Source organism: Nasonia vitripennis (assembly GCF_009193385.2).
Source record: "Nasonia vitripennis strain AsymCx chromosome 4 unlocalized genomic scaffold, Nvit_psr_1.1 chr4_random0005, whole genome shotgun sequence".
Lineage (NCBI taxonomy): Eukaryota > Metazoa > Arthropoda > Insecta > Hymenoptera > Pteromalidae > Nasonia > Nasonia vitripennis.
In genome coordinates, this window is record NW_022279640.1 from 1,062,982 (window position 1) to 1,089,501 (window position 26,520).

Genomic DNA, 26,520 nt, shown 5'->3' on the forward strand with positions numbered 1-26,520 from the left:
ATTTTTTGTTTTATTTTTTTTGTATTTTTTTTATTTGTTTTTTTTTCCCTTTTTGTTATTTTTTAAGTATTTTTATGGAATGTTAACTGGAGTTAACCATTGATTAATTGTTCGAAATTACCGCCGTTTTGTTGGATGCAAAGATCAAGTCGAGCTCAGAATTATAAATTTTAACTTTATGATAATTTAGTTTTGATAAATCGTCTGCGCCTCAAAAATTATAAACAAAATAATCAGTAACATTTGTCTGCGCGTGTCCTCGTTTTTGAGAAAAATCAAAATTAAAATTGGGTGCTGCCGAGCCAGCACCCAAAAATGAAATCCGCTTTTGGCTTGAAAATGGCGGTATTTTATATTTTTATTCATCCACAGATCCATAAATAATTAATAATTAATATTTTTTATTTTCTGGGTGGGTGGGTGGTAAAAATGTTGTTTCTATTCCATATTCCACCATTCCAATAATACTACAGAATTATCCCTAGACTCTAGTACCACCAAGACCGACGGGACCGACTCCGAACTCAGTTCGTCGTTACTTGTTCGTCCTAATCTTCATCATCGGCTCGACGGCTCTTCGCGCATTTTCTTTCTGCATTAGATAGTACTGATGCACAAGCGAGATCCGTTACGAGCTCCGCTCATGAAGGTAATTTCTCCGGTCGGCTTCATCTTCAAGAATACAACCAGCAATCTAACCGAGAAGTGCGCACATAAACACGCGAGGTGGTCTGTGAGTGGAGAAGTAGTTTAGGGAACAATTAAGTAACGCGTGAGTACGCAAATATCTCCAGAACCAGGCACAAAATACGATGACATTTTTAATGTTCTAAGAACATTAAATATATTCGACGAAAATTATAAATTAAAAAAGGAAAAAGGCACAGTATGGAGTACAGCAGTGAGACAGTTATATCCCATGAAAAAGCACAATCTGTACATTTATGTACAGCAAGATCGCTAGAGTATACAAAGTGACTTAAAAGAATACCAGTATCCAGGTATTAAATTAAAAAAAGAAGAGAAACAAAAACCACATCTGAAAATAAAGAAAATTTAACAAGTCAAGAAAACAGTGAAGAAAGTAATGCAAATGCAGATAATGATATGCAGTTGAAACAACGCCAAGATTCAAAACCTGAAAAGTGCTCTGATGATTAAACAGAGATTATAAAAATGTACTATAGTGTACAATATTATGGTTTAATTCGAAAAATATCAATTTGCCCATTCAGTGTTATGTACTGGTCTGCCGAACAAATAGATCTGTACAAAGATCTAGTGAAAATGAATTTGCCCTTTTCTCTTTTAGTTTATAATGGGCTTTTAACTCGTTCAAAGATAATCAATTATACTAGCGAAAATCTCTTTTTGTTTTCTCTCACTTGCAGTTTTGAGTCGACTACCATTACTAGTCAGCACAACTAGTCAGCGAATCACTGAACTGTTCATTTATACTCAATTTTTGTTTGGAGTTTCTTAAAAATGGTGTACCATTACCATCACATCTAAACATTGGATATCATAGAAGTATTTTGAGTCGATTTTTCGAAGCCTTTAATAAGTGCTCCTACAGTGACTTCACATTACTGTGCTATGAAAATTTAATTTAAAACAGAAATAATAGTCAGCTGGTTATAATACATGTGCATACTTTTACGATACTTCAAGTTCTTTTTGAAGCCAATTGTTTCAAAGAAAAACCAAAACCTGTAAAGACATTTTATTTAAAGTGCATTTTTTACTTGAGTGAAGTTAAAGAGTTACAAGAATTTGAGGAGACTGTGCTGTGTATATTATCATTGATGATGATACCACACGAAGACGATTTAGTGTTTATTAATAGATTATCACTGACAACAAAAATCAAGACTCATAATATCTTAAATAGTTATGAAAGTTTTGAAAAGATTTTATTGGAAGACTCTAACAGTTTGAATTATTTAAGAAACGATGTAAAAACTATGCTGAATGAGCCAAAAAATAAAGCAACGAACTACATTAATGATTTGAAATTACGAGTGTGTGATTCAAATAGAGATATCAAGAATGCATCTAGTAAAATAAATGCCTACTACTGTCCACAGCTTTATAAGGATCATTTATTCATTTTATTTAGCGAATTTTTGGGTTGGACAAGTATATTAGTAGAACATATAGCTGTTCACACACTTGAATCCATCACAAATTCAGTATGGTCTAGTAAAAGTGATCCAGTAACTGTAACCGAATTTTTGGCCATGGATATTCAAGAATCAAAACATCTGATTCAGAAAGGCCGATCACTTGTTGAAAAAAAAAATACATCAAAAAGTTAGAGTTTCTCATCATTTGTCGTACCTTAATATGGAAGAAAATTGGATGGAAAAAGCACAGTGCTACAAAAACATCAATGAAAACTCAGAAGATCATTCAGCGTTAGAAAATTAAAAAATGAGGATAGTGGATTAAGCGAGCAAAAGGTAAGATTATAAGCAGAGGGTATGTGTATAGCATATTTAAAATATTTTAAGTTCTTTATTAAACTAATTCAAAATTATTTTAAATTACAGAGTACTGTTCAGCACGTAGAAGATTGCAAGGAAAGTTCGAAAGATCAGGATTTTTCTGAACTACTTAAAGAGCAAAAGACCAACAAGAAAACATCAATGGTACATGGTGAAGTAGAAAATACAGACTCAACTGCTCAAAATGACTTTCTGAAGAATGATCATTATGATCATAATGATCTCTTCTCTATTTCTGATAAACAAGAAAATTTAAATGAAATAGCATCAATGCATAAGGTATACATCAAATGTTTAAAATAAATCTAAAATCTAAATTTGATAAACTGATTAAAAATTGTTTAAATTTCAGGATAAGTGCGAAACTGTACCGAACTTAAGAGAAAGCAATGAAAATTCTTTAAAAGATGAGGATAACCTAGAACTGTTCGATGAAGAGAAAACCAATACCAAAACTTTAACAGTACAAGATGATGTAGACAATTCTAAAGCCGAAAAGTCTGATTCTATTGCACAATATAATTCACTACAAAAAGATGACTTCCTGGCAAATGAAGATTGTGATCCCTCTTTTGTTTCTAGCGAACAAGACAATTAATATGAAATTGTATCGACCCTGCAGACGGTATTTACAAAATATTATTTCGAGAAATCTAAATTATTTTTTTAAATTTAACTTATTCAAAATTATTCTTGATTACAGGATACGTGCAAAACTGCTCAATATTCAGAAGAAAACAAGGAAAATGTTTGCACAACTTATCCTGTACACCGAAATAAAAATACTGTAAGCAACAATGGCAAAAATAATGCTAACTGTTATGAATGCGAAACATCACAATTAACTGACGAACCAGAAGTCAAAAACTATTGTCCACCAGTTCAAAATGAATTCAGCACACAAGTTGTAAGTAAATAAATTTATCTTGTACGTTTTATTAAATTTATATATGGGTAAACGAATAAAAAAAATTTTTTTAATAGGAAAACTGTATCAACAAAAACCCACCATCACCAGCTCATCTTTCCACTCCCAGATCAACAATAAAAGATACTACGACAGATGCAGACTACGTAATAAAACAAGACAATCTTGAACACAATTATTCCAATCCTGATCCAAATCCAACTCTTCAAGAGAAAAATAACAAAAATATGAAGTACGATATAAATGTAAAAAAGAAAAAATATGTAATGCCTTGCCCAAGCATGAAAATGATTCACGAGCAAACTAGTTCTAATGATAAAGGAAAAAAGAGTGTTGCAAAATAAAAGGAATCGATACGTGGAAAAAAGTATAAAATTGAAAATACTTCAATATTTGATAGTGTAGCGGAAATCATGACGGTCGCCTATAAAAATATAAAGGATTTCACAGAGCACTGTAACAATCATTGTACAAATAGTCATACAAATTGATTGTTAAAATCATTAAGGACTATTGTAAATCGGGAAGTGTAACATCTTTGTACAAAACCAGAGCGCATTTCTTGTTTGAGTATGCTCATGTAGAAAATGATATCATTTCAATTCAAGAAACTGCTGGAGATTTCTTTTAAAAATTATGCATTACCATCATAATTCATACCAAATCAATATATTTTGTTTAAATTGTAATAATATATCGTACGAGTACAATACTATAATAGAATTATCATTTGCAAAATCCGAAAACATAAAAGATTTGGAACAACTGTTAAGAAATTATTTTTTACGAATAGGAAGTGATTGTCACTTATGCCATGACCTTGGAATTTCATCAATTAAGTTTAGTTTTTATTTGTGTGTGGATGTGCAATTAAACAATCATTTATGTCTATTGTGTGATATACCCGAGAATTTGTGCTTAACTGACGATAATTCTAAAACTGCCAAATTTGTTCTTACTGGGATTATAAGCCAGCAGGAAGGGGATGAAACTCTACACATAGCTTATTGCCGATCGATATCAGGTCATTGGGATAAACGAAAAGACATTGCAGAATGCATAAAGCACATGAAAAAATTACCACAAGTAAAACTAGTATTATTATGTTATGTAAGAATAAATTCATAATCCCTACGGTTAATTTATAATAAGTTATATTATCGATGTGCAAAGTGTAAAAATTATTGTAAAATAAAACACATTATACTTTTTAAATGTTTTTTAATAGTCACAAGCGGTTTTATTTATTTCAAGAATACAGGTGTAACAACATAGGTAAATACATGGTTTTTAAGAGATTACTAAACAAATAGTGCGCAGAATATATTGAGGACGAACAAATAAGTAGTTTTATCTTATATACATTAACTTATTATGAAATATTATACATTTTTACAAGAACAAAAGTAAACTACATCTTTATTTTTATATAATGTCGAATAAGTATCCATTTAAAAATAAACTTTGGTATAATTATTGTATTCTATTCATTCTATAATTTTAATTGTTAAGAATGGCGCATAAGTCACACTTTCCATGAAGAAAGTTTTGAGAAACTCTTTTTGTACACTTGTTGTGTGCCCATCTATCACATTTATTGCATGTTACTTTGTCCTTTATCTCTCTTTTGTAGCAATATAAACAAACATTTTTTATCGACTCTATTTGCACCATGAGAAAATGAGTAATCTCTAAGCGATACTTATCTGGATCAAAAAATAAAGAAGGTTTTTCGTTTTTAGCCAATACATCCATATAATACATGATAAAAATACCACAATTATAACTGTCTTTTTGTTTTGGAAACTGGATACTTGATTCTCTGATTTTCCATTGTATTTTACACAAATTATTTTCTTATTCTGAGTTGCATTGATTTAAAAAAACCAGAAAAACTGTAATGGCTCGATTTCCTCGATCAAGGCCTAGTGGATCAAAGTGCTCAATTGTTTGGTCATCAATATTAAGCATTAGAAGGCACCAATGCTTTCCATAGCAGTATGGAATAAATATCTTTCCTTGAAACTCAAAGTGGATGTTATACATCTTCCACGTTTTTGGATGTTCTCCATCAGCCTGTGCGCGAAGTATGAAATTTGTTTGATTACTTGGAAAAAATATCTATTTTCCCACTGAGTATTTGACTTAGCAATCATGTAACTATCGATTACTGATCCATCTACATACGTCTTTGGTTTCAAAGTTTGAAATTCAGATAATGATAAAATATGATCTTTTCCTTTAAGAAAACTCATCTCTTGATTGTAATTATATAGAGCTAGGTTTATATCATATTTAAATGGTCTTGAGTCTAACAACAGTTTAGCAAAAAGTGTTACACTTTTGGCATCATCATCAAGGTTATTATTATTAATATTGACTGTCTCTTGTAATAACTCTTGTAATAATTCTCTTGTAAACTTTTTCCAACACTTCAACACTCGTTGATTGTTTTGATTTAATCTGAACATCTGTGTCAAGTTCATCTGTTTTTATTTTTTTTAAAGCACCTATTCCGAGTTTTGTAGCTCCATCAATTAAAGGTAGATATAATAAAATGAATCGATTTAAAGTTACTGGGCAATTAAAACCATATTCCCTTCTCATGATTCGATAATAGCATTCTGATGCAGTTGTCGTGGAAACCGTATTTGGTTCAAACTCATAAAATCTGTGCATCACATTTGTCCATGCTGGAAATTGACTAAACAAATTTATTAAATTGTCCATCAATTTAGATAGATAATAACTATTTGGCAATAAAAAGTTTTCATCATTTGATGCTAAAGATTCACTCTTCATTCTGATTCCATTGATGAAATCCTTGATATCATCATCATCATTTTTGTCATTTGTTTCATTAATAAGATTACATGTTTCATATTCACAACTTAAATCTTTCAATATACCTTCGTATTTACTGTTGTAATCAAATGATGCAATTTTTTCTTCTAACCACTGAAATTTCTTATAACACTCACTACCTTCATTAATAGATTGTGATTGACAAATTTCAAGTATAGCTGTTATAGTGTCTTCGAGAAGAGCCAGATTCGTTATAAGTGAATTTGTTAAATGCCAAGCATATTCCATTTAGAAGAGCTAACAAACAGTCAACTACAACTTGCTTTGGTATTGATGCTCCACTTGTTAGCCATCCATGAAGCCACGAAAATATATTAGCTAAATCATGACGACTGGATAACATTTGACAAATGCTATATATTTTTGATTTAATCCTAATGGTGATGTTGTACAAAAATATTGCAGAACTGTTGTTATCATCAAAAATATTCAATTTTTTAACAAATCGTCCTGAAGCATCAATAGAGATGGGAATATCCATATTTGCCGGATTATTCCAAAGCGACAACTGATTTTGACTCCAGTACCATACGTAAAGTGGTATAATAGATAGTAACCGAATACTTCGTATCGCACTCATCATCAATGATAAAGATGTAATAACATTTCCTGGATATTCTTGTAATCCCATCTCTTCATCTTTGGCTTCTTGGCGAACTTTACTGTAGACCAAGGTAGAATTTAAAAATGGTGAATCAGTACCACTGTCGTTCATTAATCTGTTTGTTTCTTTATGACTATAAATAGTAGCTTTCTCAAGTATTAGCCTCTTTTTAACTTCTTGTCTACGCTCTTTTGCCAAAGGTCTTGCACTTTTTACATGATTGATTCCTCTTGTATAAGAAGTATTAATAATAACTTTCACTTTTCGCATCTTCTAATCTTTGTTCGCACTTTTCATGTATCTTTGCACCACAATTGCATTGTAATTGCAATGTCCAATAAAAATAAACCAAGGTTGAGTGAGCTTCTTAAAGAACTGTTGTTTTTTGAACGATTAGATCACCCCAGGCACCTTGAAGTCGTTTAGTAACTCTATCCTTATGTTGAACATCAATTGGTTTTATTTTTGACCACTCATCTTCTTCAATCTCTATAACAAAATTGATTTGCTTTAATTTGACATTTGGAACATTTGAATCAGTCATTTTTGTACTTTAAACAGACTTCCAACTTCTTTATCTCACGACAAAAGCATGCACCGACAGATTTCATATTTCACGGAAATTACTTGACGTTCTTCTGATCAAAACAAACGAATGCGACATCTATACGAGAGCGAGCATTTCTTGAACACGGTCGGTAAAAAACCGACTGATGGCCATATTTTCTAGATGCCGCATTCAAAAGTTGAAAACTTGATTGAGCAATAATACTTAAAATTGAATAACCGAATTCATAAATTAAACATATTCATATTTTCGAATTAAATTTTGATCTTATGAAATTACAAATGAATAATTTGGTTATCTTGAAAGGTTTTAATCATTAATTAATACCATCGAAATTCTGGGATAATGATCGTAAGAATAAAATGATAAAATGTTGATAAACATAAATACTCTAAAATTTAATTATATTACATACGGCATCTTACCAGATTCAGACCTTGCTTTTTTAACTATTTTGCGAAACTTTTCATCTTTATCCTTTGCATCGACCTGCTTCAGTTAACAGTAGACAAGATCTGTTTCCATAGGCTAGAGCTAGCATATCCGAGTTCGGTGGCGTCATAGCGATGGCCTCATTGTACTATTTTCGAATGTCTTGGTAATCAACTATTAAGGAATTCATTGCCAATGCTTCGCGCTTTTTCGGACGCTTCAAAGTTTTCCTAATCATATTTTTCAGGCACTTTGCAGAATAGACAAATGGTGCGGCATTAAGAATTATGTGATTAATCAGAATCACGTTGCTCATGTAAAAAAATGTAATAATCTTTTTTATAGTTCAACAGTCATTGAACACTTTTAACGTATATACATATAAAGATTCAAATACTAATATTAGAGCATGAATTATCTTATAAATAGTGACTGCTGGTTGATCTAATCTGTTACGCAGATTCAATTATTTTAGATAGACTGTATATGTATAAGATTTAAATCATAAAATGCATTTTCTTTTCAATATTTGCCATCAATTTTTGATACTTGTTCCAAATTTTAACTTCTTTAGATTCCATTTTCGTCTTTCTAACTAACTCCTACAAAAAGAGTTAGAAATTCATTGATTGAAAAATAGGTAAATGCGTATTAAAAAAAAAAGGAAACTAATTATCACCTCACATCTAGTTTTAATAATTGAACAAATAAGCCACTTATTTTCATAAGCTAGACAATTAAAACTATAAGTTTCCCTACGAATATTGCGTCTGTGGGGATTGGGAACTTCATAGAAAACTCACATATCTGAAAACAAAAGAGTTTTTTTAACAATTTGTTTGCATAAATAAAATAAAAGCAATAGATTGCAGTTATACACACTTCATCTCCTTTTTTGATGGGCTGCAGAGCATACACAATGAATTTTAAATCATCAGTGAAACATCAACTTGGAACATGCATTTGGATTACAGCAATAATTATTTAAACTATAGCAAGTGGTACAATACAGAATCCTTTAACACAGCACCAGTTTTTTCTACAGGTGAATCATTTATATGATTTGAATTCATATTGACAAACCGCATCGTCGAACCAAATAGGACATCCATGAAGTTCACAAGGGCAACAGGCTGCGCCTGTAAGAGAATCACAGACTTTAATATCAAAGTGTATATATATATATATATATATATATATATATATATATATATATATATATATATGCCACCGGCACGAACGAAAGCAGAATGTCGGCATTTTGCAGTCACGCCGTGTTGGCACTCATGGCAGCATTATGATGACATTTTGAGGAGCTACATGACGGCATTGTGCCTTTGATCCGTGTTCAAAATTTTTTAGCATTCAGCGCTGTCAGAGTACTGGCAGAATGTCAGCTCGAAATTCCAAATTCCCGCAGAATGCCGGCTTTGTTAGCTGCGAAATTTAGAAAATTTTCGGTCGCACAATTCATGAAATAAGGCTTTTCAGTGTATTCTATTGTTTAGGCGGTTGATTTTGTTAATTTATTCACCGGACTTTGTTCGTTGTCAATTTTCGCTAATGATATTATTATGCCTACTCTTTTATAACTACCGAATTTATAGCAGCCTGTAGGTTTCGCGCCTATACACGAAATAAGCGGCGAATATCGCGTTGATAATAATTCTGGTTATTGTTTATTACGATTCCTTGCAACTTTATTAATATCAACAGCTACTCGCAGTATATAAGGATTGTCCATGACTTGTAAAAAGTGTTCGTGGTCGAGTGGTAAAGTGTCAGCCTGCTAACTGAAAGGTTCAGGGTTCGATCCTCGTTAGGGTTTTAATTTTTTTGTTTTTTCGCTTAATCTAAGTGCCGTCACGATGCTGGCACCGCGTGCCAGCATTGTGCTCAGCACATTGCCGTCATTTCCGTGTCCCGGAGCAGGGGTACCTGGACGTCACGCGTGGTCCATTCCGAGCAGTCTCGGCGCCGTCATTCCGCCGACATCATGTTATCGGGGTGTATGATCAATTAAAAAATCATGTTGGTTAGTTTTAAATAATAATTGAATTTTAGTAACATATCAAACAACTGTAACTTACATCTGACCACGATAAGATTGACATCTTTGTAGGTCCATTTCCTGCTCCTTCTTGGGCAATTTCTCAATTTTACCGTAATCAACTTTTCTGGACACAGGTGCCCTGTCTGTTTCTAGAGCATCTATCGCTGTATTAACTGATATTGGTTTTGGCAGTTCTCCAAAATTAATCTTTTTAACTTCCTTGCTCAAATCATTTCCATTTGTTGCAGATTCATCATTAACCGTCTTTGACTTTGGAGAGGGCAACTGTAGTTTAGAATTTGACTCGATTATAAACTTTGTTGATTTTTATTTTATAGTTAGTAAAGATTCTGCACAACAGGGGTGCTTCCGGTGGTTTGGTTTTCTTACAGCACGTGCAGCTCTAAGCGCAGCAATCACCAGATGAGAATCTACCGTCGATCAGCACCCGTTTGAAGAATCTATCTTTGAGCACTAATTTGCCAAAGCACACTATCGTTCAACTTAACACAGCCAAGACCAACGTGCCAAATCTAATTAACCAGCTGTTTACCGAGAAAATACCAATTAATCAGAAGACAGATGCTTACAAAAAGCTGCACAAGATACTGACCAAAGATTCACACAAATCCGGAGAAGATGGAAATAAGGGAACTGTTGTTTTAGCTATCAAACATATTCTCAGTGTTTTGGGCTCTGCTGTAACGCAGACGCAGGATCCGGGCTCGATTCTTGAAAACACCGATCCACTCGACTTCGAAAACGTAGGTCGCAGGTTGCTAGACATTTGGTATTCACTAAAGATATGGCAGAGTCGAGAATGAATTTTATTTGGGAGTATCTTCCTCATCAAGAGGCTAAAATTAAAAACCCGAACCCTTCTAGCCGTCTGCGATCTCTATCAGCAGACGGCCAGAGTGATACTAACCTATTTCTCATTTTTAAAATCTCTCTAGATGAAATGGCCCAAAACTAAGAATGGCGGAATATAGAACCGGAACAATATTTTTACCCCCCACCAACCAAGAAATTAAAAAATATTAATCATTAATTAATTGAGTTATTATAGTTTAATTATTCTTTCGGGTGCCATCTGCGCGTGACATGCGCAGTCGATATGGATGAATAAAAATATAAAATACCGCTATTTTCAAGCCAAAAGCGGATTTCATTTTTGGGTGCTGGCTCGGCAGCACCCAATTTTAATTTTGATTTTTCTCAAAAACGAGGACACGCGCAGACAAATATTACTGATTATTTTGTTTATAATTTTTGACCCGCAGACGATTTATCAAAACTAAATTATCATAAAGTTAAAATTTATAATTCTGGGTGCCAAGTTCATGAAACTGGTGTATAAGGTGTGTGTTTACTGTATTTAAATTTTGTGTATCATCCTTCTTATGTATACCATTTTCTTGTAAGTGTATGAGTAGCATTTCGGAAACTAGTCTTTTATTTAAATTGATCTCTCTGTATTTAATGTGATAATTTTCGAAATAGAGAGTGTAATTCGAATTGTTGATGTGATCAGCAATTACAGTTATCTCAATAATATGCTCACCTACTTTTTTTTTATCGGAAAGCCTCCTTAGAAGATAATAGGTCATAAAGATATATCTTTTTTTGTGAATTTTAGGTAGTCCATAACATTTTGGCAAGGTGGTGACTGTGTGTATGAATTCAAAAACATTCAATTCTTATAACAATAGATTACAATTTACTCACGAGACTGAGATCGATAACTCCATAAGTTTTCTAGATGTTCTATTGATTAAAGACAAAGGAAAGTTAATAACTGATTGGTACACCAAACCGACCTTCTCTGGCAGATTTTTAAATTACACATCACAACATCCTATGTCTCAAAAAATCGCCATGGTGTACAATCTTGTTAATAGAGCGATAAAACTAACAAGAAATTTCACAATAAGAATATTCACAACATCAAAAAATTACTGCACGAAAATCATTATCTACCCGCCTTCGTTAAGGGATCAAGCCTAGGTTAAATCCTGCAAAAAAAAAACAGAAAGATACACTTATTTATATAGTGAAATGTCATGAACTTTAGTCAATGATTTTACAAGGTATATATATTTTTTTTTTTCGACAATAATGGTGTATATTTTATATATTTTCGATAGAATTTTTTTTTTCAAATTCCATTAAATAACAAATTTTTTGTTAAGAAGAATAAGTGTTTTTAGTCACTTGCCACAGCTTTCTTAAAGATCCGGACCGTCTTCTTTACTCTATCCGGGCTTAAAATGTACCTTAAATATGCCCCCTTAGACAGATTCAGACATTTCTAAAAAATATAAATTCAATATTGCTAGCAATGCTTAATTGATATTTTTTAGATAACAAAATTTGTTGATAATTATATTTAATTTATATTTTTTAGAAATGTCTCTCGATGTGTCTAAGGGGGCATGTTTAAGGTACATTTCAAGCCCGGTAGAGTAAAGAAGACGATCCGGATCTTTCAGAAAGCCGTGGCAAGTCACTAAAAACACTTATTTATATAGTGTAATGCCATGAATTTTGGTCATTGATTTTACATTGATATACATGTTTTTTTTTCGATAAAAATGGTGTATATTTTATGTATTTTTGAAAGAATTTTTTTTTTCAAATTACATCAAATAAAAAATTTTTGGTAAAAAGAATATCCTTTTGTTTTTTTGAAGATTTAACCCACGCTTGACTCCTTAATAAATATATACGCAAAAGAATGTCTGCTATAACGTCAAACACACTTTAAAGGCAATAGATCAGCACAAATGAAAAACGCAACATTTTAAGCCTACCATATATTCACAGTTATTACGAGTAGACAAGTCATGCATTCAAGGCCCTTAACATCGAAACTGTGCCGAAAATAAACAGCCAGATAAAAAATATCATTATAAAAGGCAAAGACAAGAAAGATATAGATCTCGAAAACAACGTTGTCTATAAACATAAATGTAATGACTGTTTTGCGTATGTAGGCCAAACAAATAGGAATGTGTGTATACTTATAAACAAACATAAAAAAATTGAACAATACTGTAATTGCTGATCACATCAACAATTTGAATAACACTTTCAATTTCGAAAATTATCACATTTAAGACAGAGAGATCAATTTAAATAAAAGACTAGTTTCCGAAATGCTACACATACACTTACAAGAAAACGGTATTAATAAGAAGGACGATACACAACATTTAAATACAGTATACACACACCTTATACACCAGCTGAAAAGAAAACAAACATAAGTCATAACGTCAATAACGGAAGAAATTGTCAACACGGCCGCTCAGCTCTCTTCTCACTGCTCACATCTACACTATATTACAATTTTATATTTGGTCAATTTTGTAAAAATCCTCCAAAAGCCGTAAAAAGAAAAAAATTAGATCTTTTTTACGGTAGAAATGTTCTTTGAACTTAAATCATTCAAGGTACCCAAAAAAATATCAAATTTCAATTAGTTTTTAGCAGTGAAAGAACTTGAAAAATGTCCGTCCGTCCGTCCGGAAAAACTATTGATTGGTAAAGACAGGTACATATGATAAAAATATACATTTTGACCAAAAAACATCTTCAAGATTTGGTCCAGGTAGATTGGAAGCTGTTAAAACGATTAAAAAAAAATAAGCGCAATTAATTAATTTTGTTTATATTTTTGACACACACACACACACACACACACACACATATATATATATATATATATATATAGTAACGGGGTGTGAATTCGATCAACGAACAACTCGTAAAATGACTAGATCGCGTTCCCTGGATGCGGCGGAGGATTCCTCTCCGCCCGCGAAACACCTCCGTTGCATGCAGCTGTTTCAGCTGCTTCTGTATACTGGGTCTACGCGCCGCCTGGCGCGTGCTCGGCTGCTCAACTGCGTTAAATAAATGCTATTAAATAACGCCCGCGGAGGCGGCGGTATTCGCAGGAAGGAACAGGGATCGGAAATAAGCGAACGAGGTTTAGAAATGGCGACAACTCACGTAAAATAAAAAGACTAAGGTTATATTTGTCAGTCGCGAAATAAACGTGGTTACAATAATAAAATGTTAATACGCGAGTCGCCAACAACTTTGCGAATCGCCGCGCCGCAGAATAATCACGCTCGCACGAGTGTATCGACATGAAGGTCGCGCGCGCCGGATCACCCTCGCGTGGATGATATAGACTCACACATGCACTCTGCCATGCACTGCGCGCCACACAAACGTTCTCCTTTTCGTCGACGACGTTCCTGGTCCCGGACAGGCCGCAAGACTTGGTCACCACGCTGGACCACTAGGCTAAGGACCGGAACACCTGGACTCCGCGTCTCACTCACTCACAAAGTACACCTCTATCCGCTGGACACAGCACAGCACACGATATTGCGAAGCTTTTGAAATACTAGCGAAGGCCGAGAGCTATATGAGCGCGCTCCTGAAGGATTAGCCCGCGCGCTCGCTCTCTCTATCTCTTTCGCGCCTATTACCGAATCCGCACGTGTTTACTATCGCGCACGCGACTCTACGCGGTTTCGGCGCGGCGCAGCGGTACGAGTTGGCTATGGTACTCAACTCGTTACAATATATATATATATATATATATATATATATATATATATATCTTCCTATATTATATAGTCATTTTGGCAAGACTCCCCCCCACCACCCCTCCACCACCCCCCACTACCCCTCCACCACCCCCCCACCTTGGCCCCCCCACCAAAACACGTAAAATTCTTTCATTTTTCTGTTATTTTCGAAAATCTCAAAAACCCCCCCACCACCCCCCCACCGCCCCCCCCCCCCCCCCCCCCATCGCCCCCCACCACCCCCCCACCAAATAACATGACTGCTCTCTGCGTTATCGGGCTTGAGACCGTCATACTTTCACAACGCTATTGCGTAGTAAAATAAGGCCGCATTAACAGTCCAATTAAATACAAATTTATAACATATTATGATTAAATAGATTTAAATTGGATAATATTAAATAGAATTAAGGTTTAGGTTAAGGTAAGAAGTATCAGTTCCAAGAGAACCAGATATTGAAGATCTCTAATTTTATTTAAGTTATAAGATTAAAGTTAATTATTAATAACGTGTAAATAAGTTAGGGAATAATTGAGTTCAAAGAACTCAAAGAACCATCAGAAAGTATAATCATTATAGATGATTCACTGATTGAATAAACAACAAAATGGACAAGATAAGCGAGATCAAAGACCTCGATGAATATTCAGGTAATATGAGTAGTCAGACAGAACTAGAGAGACAGAATAAAGAGACAGTTTTCCAAATAATTTAATTTTCAGGATCACCTCACGTCTCCCAATGGCGCGCAACTCGAAAAGTCTATCATTTTATAGATGCCTTTTGCGGCACAAAGATTTAAACATTAAGAACATTAAAAAAAATTAAAATTAATTTAAAAAAAAATATATATATAAATTCAAATGATGAATTTCAAGCGTCAGAAAACTTCAAAAACTAGCTAAAACTATTTTAAATGCCATTAATAGTAGAAGTTCAATGTTAAACAATACTTTTACTTCCAGTAACAGGTTTTCTTATACAATAAGATCGATCATTTTCAACCATCCAGAACATAATTATCAGTTCATGAAAATAAAATTTTGAAGATAAAATCACACAGAAACTACAATAGGGGGTTGGCGAGCGAAGCGAGCAGGGGGGCGGAGCCCCACTAGTATATATATATATATATATGCTGTTACAATGCCGCTACCCTAAGCGGGTCTTGGGCGTTGTCGTCCAGATCGGACGGGTGGGTGCCTATCACCACTACACAGCGCGTCCTTAGGTTGCGGATAGAGGAACAGCCCCTGAGAAAGAGGTTAGCTGCGAATAAATTGAATAAGCAGCCGCGGACAACCGATAGGAACAGGCGTGGGTGTGATGAGCCCACACTGTCGAACGCATTCATCTAGAAACACTACGCAAGCACCACAACAACAAAAACACTTCACATTATCTCTTATCTCTCAATCTATCTCTTTCATCACACATTACAAAAATGGGCCAAAATCCTGCTGCCGAGGAGGATGCGGGAGCGATGACAACTGCCCCGAAAGGGGATGTGTAGAATGATTCGTCAACTGGTCTTACGCGGTAACGATGCCAGCGAAGGCGCGCTGCCTTGCAGGGGGGCGTTAGGATGCGAGAATGAAACCGTAGTGTGTCTGACGACGAATTGACACTGTCCTCGTCCAAGTCGGAAAGCTCTCATACTTAGTTCTAGAGAGGTATGGGGGTTATCACCTCTAGAACGGTGGACTCACCTGCGATCGGAACAGGATCCGAAGCGCGCGGGTTTAACATAACATCATGGCTCAAAAAAATCAAATCCGAACCAAAAGGGACTTAAGGGTCGGAACTTGGAATGTTCGCAGTCTATACAGAGCAGGTGAGTTTAAAGAACTCGTAAAGGAAGCTGATAGGTACAATCTAGATTTGGTAGCAATACAGGAATCGCGGTGGCCAGATGGCGGAGTACTAGCATCGGGTAACTTCACGTACCTGTATGGGGCCGGGAGTGGGGGATCTCTAGGCACCGGATTTCTCGTAAGCAAAAGCATCATACATTCGGTTAAAAGTTTCAAATCCGTCAATGATAGGCTCTCGTACATCATTATCGAAGGTGAATGGTATAGATATGTAGTTATTAATGTACACTGTCCTACGGAGGACAAAGAAGAAGAAGCTAAGGATCTCTATTACGAAACTTTAGAGCAGGTAATCGACCAGTTCGCGTCTTACGACACAAGAATAGTATTAGGCGATTTCAATGCTAAAATAGGTAGGGAGGAAATGTTTAGGCCTACTATAGGTAAGGAAAGCCTGCACGAAGCCAGCAATGATAACGGTATTAGGGTCATAAATTTCGCGGCGGCAAAAGATCTTATAATCAAAACTACGTGTTTTAAGCACAAGAACATACACAAGGCAACGTGGACATCGCCGGACGGGGCCACACAGAACCAAATTGATCATTTCCTCATTGAAAAAAGACGTCATACTAATGTTCTTGACGTAAGGGCATACAGAGGGGCAGATAGCGACTCGGACCACATCCTAGTAGTAGCCAAATTAAGAGCTAGACTAGTAGCGAATCAAAATAGTAAGCGAGCAAACAAGGTAGAAAGCTTCGATATTGAGAAACTACGAGATAGAACAGAGCGAATTAGGTACCAGATAGAAATTAATAACAGGTTTCAGGCACTTGAAGCAAACACATCGCCGGAGGGGAATGACGAACCGAATAGCTTATGGGGGGACATCGAAAAAACGATAAAAGAGACCGCGAACAAAGTACTGGGTAAAAAGAAAAAGCCAAAGAGCAAACCATGGTTTGACGAAGAGTGCGAACTCTGGTTTGAAAGGCGCAAAAAGGCTAAATTAGATAGCTTACAAAATAGAAGCGATAGGACCGTAGAAGAGTATTCTAACGTAAGGAAACGGACGAGCGCGATCTACAGAAATAAGAAGCGGGAGTATCAAAAGAATCTTATTAGGAGAATAGAAACTAACAGTAAGGAAAATAACCCCCGCGAAATGTACAGAGGGATTAACGCCATCAGAAAGGGTTTTAGGAGTAGAGCGCAATTGATGAAGGACGAAAACGGGGACCTCGTAACAAATGACAACGAATTACTGTCGCTGTGGAAAAATTATTTCGATAAATTATTAAACGTGCACGAAAATAGCGAAGAATTAGGGGACGAAATTCACACTGCTGAACCCCACGTGGAGGAACCGAGCTACCAAGAAGTAGAGGCCGCGATTAAAAAACTAAAAAACAACAAAGCCGCGGGAAATGACTCTATACCAGCTGAGTTACTCAGATATGGGGGCGTCGAGCTCACTTTCAAAATCTATAAACTAGTATGTGCCATCTGGAAAAATGAAACAATACCCGAAAATTGGAAGGAATCTATCATTATACCGATTTTTAAAAAGGGGGATAAGACAGACTGCAATAACTATAGGGGTATTTCACTTTTAGCAACGTGCTACAAAGTTCTGTCAAACGTAATACAAGCTAGACTCACTCCATTCGCGGAAGATATAGTAGGAGATTATCAGTGCGGATTTCGGCGCAACAGATCGACGAGCGATCAAATGTTTACCATAAGACAGTTGTTAGAGAAAAAGTGGGAATTTTGCGAAACCATACACCAACTATTTATAGATTTTAAAAAAGCGTACGACTCTATTAAGCGAAGCAAAATGTATCAAATTCTAGTACTTCTCGGTGTACCGAAAAAACTCGTGAGATTAATTCAAATATGTCTGAACGGAAGCACGGAAAAGGTCCGAGTAGGCGGTAATGTATCAGAACCCTTCATGATACGCGATGGTTTAAAACAAGGGGATGGACTCTCTACGGTGCTGTTCAACTTAACGTTAGAATATGCCGTTAGAAAAATGCAGGTTAGCCAGATGGGCGCAACGCTTAATGGAACAACGCAGATACTAGGCTACGCAGATGATTTGGATATACTGGGGAATTGTAGGGAAACGGTAGCAAGAAACGCGGAAATCCTCATAAAAGCGGTGGAGTATACAGGGTTAGAAGTGAGTGAATCAAAAACAAAGTACATGATTGTGGATAAGCTAGGGATCTGCAGAGGGGAGGAAGATCTCAGAGTTGGGAATTTTACTTTTGAAAAGGTTAGCGAATTCAGGTATCTGGGTACGACCATAAATGATAGAAACGAGATTAATGTCGAAATAAATAAGAGACTCCATTCGGGTAATGCTTGCTTCTACGCCGTGAGTAATTTACTTAAGTCGAGGCTGTTGTCTAAAAACGTTAAAATAAGAATATACAGGACAATAATACTGGCGGTGGTTCTGTACGGGTGCGAAACGTGGGCCCTCACTAAGCAGGCGGACAACCGTTTTAGGGTATTTGAAAATAAAGTCTTGCGAAAAATATATGGGCCGCAGAAAGATGAGGAAACCGGGGAATGGAGGAGACTACACAATGATGAGTTACACAATCTGTACGCGTCACCAAATATTAACAGAATAATAAAATCGCGCAGATTGGGATGGGCAGGGCACGTAGTGAGAATGGGAGACGACCGTACGGCAGCGCGTGTCATGAAGGGCAGGCCGATGGTAACGCGACCTCTAGGTAGACCTAGACGTAGATGGGAGGACAACGTAAAAGCGGATCTAGTAGAAATAGGACGGGTGGGTGTCGATCGGAGAGGTGCATCTTGGGTGGGGTTGACACAAGATAGGGCAGCGTGGAAGGCTTGCGTAGATGAGGCGATGAACTTTCGAGTTCCAAATGCCATGTAAAAAAAATATATATATATATATATATATATGGGACGTTCCACGTCAAACGTAACAAAGCTCTGCCCAAAATTCGTTTTGATCTAAAAATTTTTAAAAATATGGAAAATTTAGCATTTCTTATGTACTTTCAATTAGTGAGAGGCGTTTTTTAAAATTTTATTCCCAGGCGGAGCTACGCGTTCCCTAACCTTAAAAAATTACTACTTTACGAAACGATCAAGCTGTCAGAAATCACAGGGGCTCAGAAAAATTCTAAGTAACGACTATTTTCATGTATTTTGAGCTGCTGAACAAGAATCCGACGGTATTTTTTTTTAACCTCAAAAAACACCCTCCAAAATTGCTTTTTCACGCAGTTGAGAGGTTTATCCTGTAATCGACGGGAGGAAAATTATTGACAGAGAGTATTTTTATGTATTTTGTGCTGTTGAACACGATACCGGCCGTCCTTTTTACCGATACCTCAAGCGCTCGTCCCTAACCTCAAAAAATCACCCGAAATGTCTGTTTTACGCGGTTAAGAAATTTATGTCTAGAGGAAAATTATTGACGAAGGCTATTTTTATGAATTTTGAACCACTGAATTTGAACACGAAGCTTATTTCTTTTGGTTTCTATTAGTTAAGTACATTCAATTAAAACCAAATGCCTTTAAAACCTAAATAATTAGATGGCGTACCTTTACTTTATACCTGTTAAAAACATTTTTGGTCGTGTATACTGATTCATGGATTCAAAGAAATAAATAGATGAAATGGACTGATTCCTTTTGGAAAATTATTGACATACCTGTCATTTTAGAAAATTTATTGATTTAATTAACTCGATTACGTCAATTCCATATGGCGTTCATAATGACCAAATATTATTAAACTTCATAAGTAATCAGAACAAAGCCCGCGTTGTAATTGAATTTATTCTGAAAAGCCTTAGTTGGGATATTCTAAAAATTACCAAAATAAAAAAGAAATTTAGCTGTTTAGCTATAAAATTATACTAAGAATAGTAGAGAACCGTAAAGAAGCATGCTTTACAAGATTTTACAGATGTCTACCCTTTTATATGAATGAAAGTTTAAGAAATATTGGAAAAAACGATAAATAAACGATCGAATGTCCACACTTTTTGGATTTTATTAATTTGATAAAACGCTTATTTAATGTTATAAAGTTGTACACTGTAAATTGTTATAAAATTCTAATAAAAATAGTTAATCACTATAAAAGATTGTTTGCATTTAGATTATGCTTTACAGTTTTTTACAATATCATACACTTTTTACATTTTTTTTTTATATTTATTTTTACATTGTTTTGCAGTTAATAACATTTCTAAATTTGATAAATTTGAAAAATTTTAAACTTTAAAAGTGTTATAAACGACAGAAAAATAAAAAATTAAAAAAGATGATTGCACAAAATGAGAAATACGTAAAAAAAATATAAAATATAAAAGGGTAGAAATCTGTAAAATCTTGTAAAGCATGCTTCTTTACGGTTCTCTACTGAAATGAATTAGTCTTCGACGCAAATTCAAATGTGTCTTTGTTGAGTGCAAAGTACTAATCTACAAGGATACATTCAATTGTAACTTTTTCTTATTTTTCCAACTTAATCAAAACTTTGACAGAGAGTTAAAAAGTCATTGATGAACTAGTAAATTTAGGATAGGCAAAATATCATACGAATAAAGAAAATATAATAAGAATAATAGTATCGTACAATGTTTTATGACACAACGTGCGTAATCCGAGATTTAGAAAGTGCATTTTTGTACGAGCGTGCGGTAAATCGAGGGTTACGCCAGGACGTGTCATACAGTGATAATGTTTACCGCAATAAGTCAATAATGTTTACCTGCACACGTTTTGCGCATGTTAAAAAAGTCACGTCGTCTAGTTGACGCAAAAAAAAAATTAAAGTACCATGAAAAGGTACCGCTATATTAGCGCGTCCGAAATCCGAGAAAATCCGATAGCCGCTTGCAGCGTATGCAAATAAGTGCAGCTGATATGTAAGAGAAGAACTGAGCTGTGCAAGCATGCTAACATGCGCGACAAAAAGTGCGTGGTGGGGGAAAAGAGCTGCCGCTGCTTTCGTGACAATCGGTCTGTCGCGCCGACATGACGGTCGCCGCTTGCCGATTTACTCCCCAGTAAAACGTGTACCTAGCGAGCCTATAGAAGTATTCACTTCAAAACTCTCAAGATACTTACTACGTAACTTGCCATGACCGTTTCATTTTGTTTATTGGTGAACAACTAAAATTTTCTTTTTACGTATTTTATTATAACGTCATAAAAACACCATAAGTACAATGAAACGATCATGGCAAGTTACGTAGTAAGTATCTTGAGAATTTTTCTTAATTAATCAGTATATAATTTAACTTTAAATTGAGTAAGCCCTTTATTGACCAACAAAAATTTTGTAGCTTCATTATGATTAAATATAATAAACTTGACTTTGGTTGATTGATCTCAGTTCTTTTTTATCTGTTATTTAGTTGCGAAATATATCAAACTAGCCTAACCTTTTAATTTTTTAAAAGATAATTTTCTTTTATATTTTTAAAAAAGTTAAGAAAAATGTGTAGAAATCCGAAGATAGCTGTTTTGATTGGGAACAAACTAGTGAACGTAAAAGACAGCAATTATAAAATGAAGAAAACTGCTTTGAACTATGAAAAAACTGTTGTCTTTAGTTATTAATAGTTATTGTCTGTTGTATTCATTTTTTATTTATTTTCTAAATTGTAAAATTTTACACCTGAAAAAAAGAAATCCAACTGAATTATCTAGCAAACTAAATACAACTGAAGACAACAAAAGATTACTGTTATCTGTGTCTCAATTCCGACATTATTCTGCTATCATCTGCAGTTCATAACGTTTTTTTTTTCAATTGTTTTCATTTTTCTTTTTCGTTAGGGATTGAAGTAAATATAAAAGTAATAATAAAAGTAAATATAGTATTATGCATTACATTTTAGTACAGAATATAAATGTTATGATTATTATAATCGCACAATTTACATTATTTTATAAATGTAAATAAAAAAAATGTTTAATTCATATTATTTTTTTGTTAGATTTTATTAATATAATTAATACTGTCATCAAATAATTACAGAGTTTGAAAACATTTTTTAATATTTAAAATTTATTTCTATTTTATTCTATAATTTTAAAGCCGGTCTTGATTACTAGTAGCTATAACTACTTTTATAGAATGTTGGCTGTATTGAATATATTCATTTATGCTTGACGGTAATTAATTCTTATATAACGTTTTCGAAGTCGTGCTTTTGATTGGTTCGAATTTATCAATCTAACAATCTTATTGGAGCATTTCAAAAACGTTCCACAAGAATTAACTACCATCGAGTGTACATCTAATATTTAACAGTATATCTAATAATGACACGTCAAATAATTAAGGGGATGTCGGCGCAAAAGCTTCGCAAATCCACCATGGAGTATTTTGTTTTTCCAAACTTCTATAAAAACAGAAAGTCCGATCGAATTTCTCTTTCGGTAGAACAATTCATTGAAATTAACACTACGGCGCTACAGACTCGGTTTTTCATTTGCAAGTTTATTTAAAAAGTTTTATGTAAAATTAGATTTTAAGGTTGGCGTTGCAATCGCATGAGTACGACGAAGTACGCGTAAACATCTGTTCGTATTTCCAAGATTTTCTTACATCTTTTTAAAAAACTAGGTCATGATGTAAAATCATAATACAAATCTAGGAAATACAAATTTGATAGGGAAAACGGTGCTTTTTGAAAAGTTACAGCAATTGAAAGTTTTAATTCTAAGCTCTCAGTATATAGATATATTCGCCCAGTGTTTCTCACTTTTCTATGTTTTAAGGATATTTGATGCTCTAAACACTTTCTATCAATATTTTGATATACAAAACTAAAAATTTTGGAGTTTTCACACTTGATAACACTGCATAATATTTAAAAAAATTAATTTTTTAATTCAACCTCGAATTGAGCACCACTGGGCCAAGTGAACTACCTTAATATAACGGCGCTACAGACTTCGATTTTTATTAGCAAACTTTATTCAAAAAGTTTTATATAATAGAAAAAGTGTTTTTTGGGACGACATCCCCTTAAATACCATCACAATTAATTTGTTAATCGCGAGCGAAGCGAGCGTTTTTTGCAGTTATATATTAACAATTTTTAATAAATACAATTTTTCACAACAGTCTTATCAGTTCCTGATAAGGGCGGCATTGTTCATCGAAACGTTGAGAAAAGAAGAGGAAATGTTATAAAGGTTTTTTTTCCTTTTCACCACACAACCTGCCGCAGAAAGACCGATCCAGCCAAATCAATATTCTAATAGCCATTGTTTAAAATTATTACCATTATCAGATTCTCAAAGATTTTTATTCAGTGTCATGCGTATAAAATTTGACCATAATTAACTGCATTTAACTGAATTTTCAATACGACTACCATTTTGGACAACCGGTAATGTTTGCCTAAAATCTCCCGAGGCAAGTAAGATTTTACCACCAAATATTTTTTTAACATCACATAAATCTTGAAGAAGACGGTCGGCTGCTTCAAAGGCAAATTTTGATGTCATAAATATTTCATCCTAAATTATAATTTGTACATCTTCCAACATTTGACCATCTTTCGAATTAGATTTTATGTTACATGTAGTACTTCCTGTTATATTAAGTGGTAATTTAAATGTTGTGTGCACTGTTTTTCGATTGCATGATAAATTTAACGCAATTACTGTCCAAACAACAAAAATAAAAATGGAATATTTGACAGTTTTAGGTAGCCTACTGCAATGTTGAGTAAATAACTTTTTCCACTTCCGTCTGGTACATCAATTAAAATACATTTTTTTTCTTCGCATCTTAAATTTTATAACACGACATCAAAAACAATTTTTGTTTGTCTTCTTAAAAATCCACTTTAATTTGTAAGTTATTAAACGTTACAGTTTCATTGCATGATGTTACACATAATATTTTTTTGTGTGTATGATTATTTCGGGTAAATTAAAATCACCTTAAGAAAATCCGTTTGTGAATTTCTGTCAATTATTTGTAATGCTAAATTTTCACCAACACTTTTTTTATATTTTGGGTAATAAAACAAATGTTTGTATTTTTCATATGAATTTCTTGCATTAATAGGATTATGAAAAATACAAATAAATGCCAATTATTCAAAAAGTGCAGTAGAAAATTGTATTTGAGTTGCTTTTTCTAAACATCTATCTTATTCTTCATCCTCGTCGACTAGGTGTTTGGCTACAGCAGCCTCATAAAAGGAAGGATATGTTATACCATCAATAGTACGTAAATCTCTGGATGAAGTTGCTTCCTTAATATGTAGAAGTAATAATCTGATGCAATATCTTTGACGATCTTTTGGATTTACTAAATACATCCTGCTTAATACAGGTTGATAGATTCTTTTCTTCTATGACATCATTTTAAATTATTATCAAATACATAACGTATTGATATTTTAAAATACAAATAATTTCGTGCTTCGGTATTTATTTGATTTAATTTGAAATATGCTGTTAACGTGGTTTCTATTTTTTTTTTTTTAGTATTTCTGATTCCTTTCCTTTTTCAAAGTAAACTTCTTGCTCATCTTTATCATGGATAGCTAATCAATTTATAACATGTGGAATTTGATGTAAAATATATTCTAATAATCTATACATTGCTTCTAGGGTACATAAATACCTTGTGTTAATATACTGCTTAATTTTATCATATTCGTATTCAATATTTTCAATCTTTTTATTTTTACTTAGACTGTCACAATTTTCTTTAGAATTCATTCCTGCATTACTTATTTAAATATATGCACAGTCGTGTCCTTTATAACAGTATTTAAGCAAGTATCTGATACATTGTACAGTTGAACATATTTCTACGTTAATATGCGAATTAAATTTTATCAACAAATAAGGGTTATATGGAACAACAAATCGGTTATCAGCAACTTTACTACAAATTCTACCTTTATAAGTAATTTTTTTGTCATCATTTCTTCGAATATATTATGAATATGCAAAAAATTACAAGTTTTTTTTTTATTTTTATCTTATTTATATAAGTATCTTTTTTTATTCTTCAGAAACATTCTTTTCTTTTTGTTGGAATACTTTAACAATATCTGGCCTAACAATTGCAGTTTCATACTTTTCTAAATTTTCAGTTATTTTCTTCCAGTTTGTATATTATTTAAAAATAATTACGTATTTTCTTAATTTTACATATAACTGTTTATTGGTCGTGTGCGCCTTTTTATCGCCAATAAACGTTTAGATTCGAATGAAAACTACTGTTTTTGGTCAAAATATAGCGCAATTTACTATCTAAAACCCCAAGAAAAACCACTAAAGGACTTATAAATATTGTTTTTACGCATTGACACAAAATCTGATTTATTGAGTTTTTATTGTATTTTAGTAATTATATTATGACAATTTTTTTTTTTTTTTTTTTTTTGTAAGTTTTGGAACGGAAAATCTCAAGTTTTCCGCGTTCCGCGGCTGGGCTCAAAAAGCCAAAACGCCGACCCCACAGCTGTTTTTGTCTTGGCAGGGAAAGAACCCTGTGTTCTTGAGTGTTTCTTGGTAATATGGTTTCTTAACTTGACTTGATTTTCTTCTTTATGGATTTTGTCTTGGCTTTATCTTTTCTTTTCCCTCACAGTCTTGCCTTCTTTCGTCACTCAGTCCGATGGTGTCGCCCTATGTTATTTGCCTTTAAAACCACTCACTTCCACATAAAAGCGGGCTTTTTGGATTAGGCATATGGAGTGTGGTATCGTTTTTGCATTTCAGTCAGATCTCTATACCGGACCTTATCACAAAGTTCGTCAGGGCTTTTAGGACTTGAGGGTCCATGGTTGCCATAATAGAATCAATATTCCATTGATAGATTCCCGTGACTTGTAAAAATTCAGTAAAATCTTTTCTCAATACAATATTCTGATTACAGTCCCAGATCAAGTGTTCAAGATCACAGTAGTCGTGACCGCAGACACACGCTGGGGATTCGCTTAGATTCAATTTATACAGTCTGTCCGGAGTGCGTTGTGAGTTAGTCAGGATTCTTAAGTATATAGTAAGTTGTTTTTTGTTGAGGGAGTGGCAAATCTTAGAGAGGTTGTTAGGGTTTGTGAAGGAGATTTTGCGGGTGTATT

General features: G+C 34.0%; 2 protein-coding genes across 19 annotated transcripts in view; one reads left to right on the plus strand and one right to left on the minus strand.

Moving 5' to 3' along the window:
• The window catches only part of LOC103316989, a 357,042-nt gene that overhangs the window by 142,405 nt on the left and 188,117 nt on the right, over positions 1 to 26,520 (minus strand). Inside the window, exons 7-10 of one of the 18 annotated variants that reach the window (XR_004227360.2) lie at positions 8,787 to 9,043; positions 8,589 to 8,711; positions 7,898 to 8,506; positions 4,651 to 7,393 (exon numbers count right to left, since the gene is read on the minus strand). The exons of 15 other annotated variants lie outside the window; for them this stretch is intronic. Coding sequence is in view for 1 of the 3 variants with exons in the window: in XM_031928260.2 (XP_031784120.1) it covers positions 11,961 to 11,972 (12 nt within the window). In the remaining 2 variants the exon portion in view is untranslated. Of the gene's footprint in view, positions 1 to 4,650; positions 7,394 to 7,897; positions 8,507 to 8,583; positions 8,712 to 8,786; positions 9,044 to 11,879; positions 11,973 to 26,520 lie in introns of those variants that run through there. 2 more of the 18 variants (XR_004227359.2, XM_031928260.2) reach the window with 2 other exon arrangements.
• LOC107981849 lies at positions 2,458 to 4,205 on the plus strand. The gene is made up of 3 exons (XM_031928289.1): positions 2,458 to 2,786; positions 3,211 to 3,414; positions 3,492 to 4,205. Exons 1-3 carry the CDS (start codon positions 2,484 to 2,486, stop codon positions 3,777 to 3,779), a joined length of 795 nt encoding a protein of 264 aa, XP_031784149.1. The 5' UTR covers positions 2,458 to 2,483; the 3' UTR covers positions 3,780 to 4,205.

Bases quoted from the DNA above. Each gene is read 5' to 3' on its own strand.
- LOC107981849 (XM_031928289.1), top strand. From the start codon at position 2,484: ATGTGTATAGCATATTTAAAATATTTTAAGTTCTTTATTAAACTAATT. The intron at 2,787-3,210 runs GTATACATCAAA...TCTTGATTACAG, and splicing joins AAATAGCATCAATGCATAAG to GATACGTGCAAAACTGCTCA. The intron at 3,415-3,491 runs GTAAGTAAATAA...TTTTTTTAATAG, and splicing joins ATGAATTCAGCACACAAGTT to GAAAACTGTATCAACAAAAA.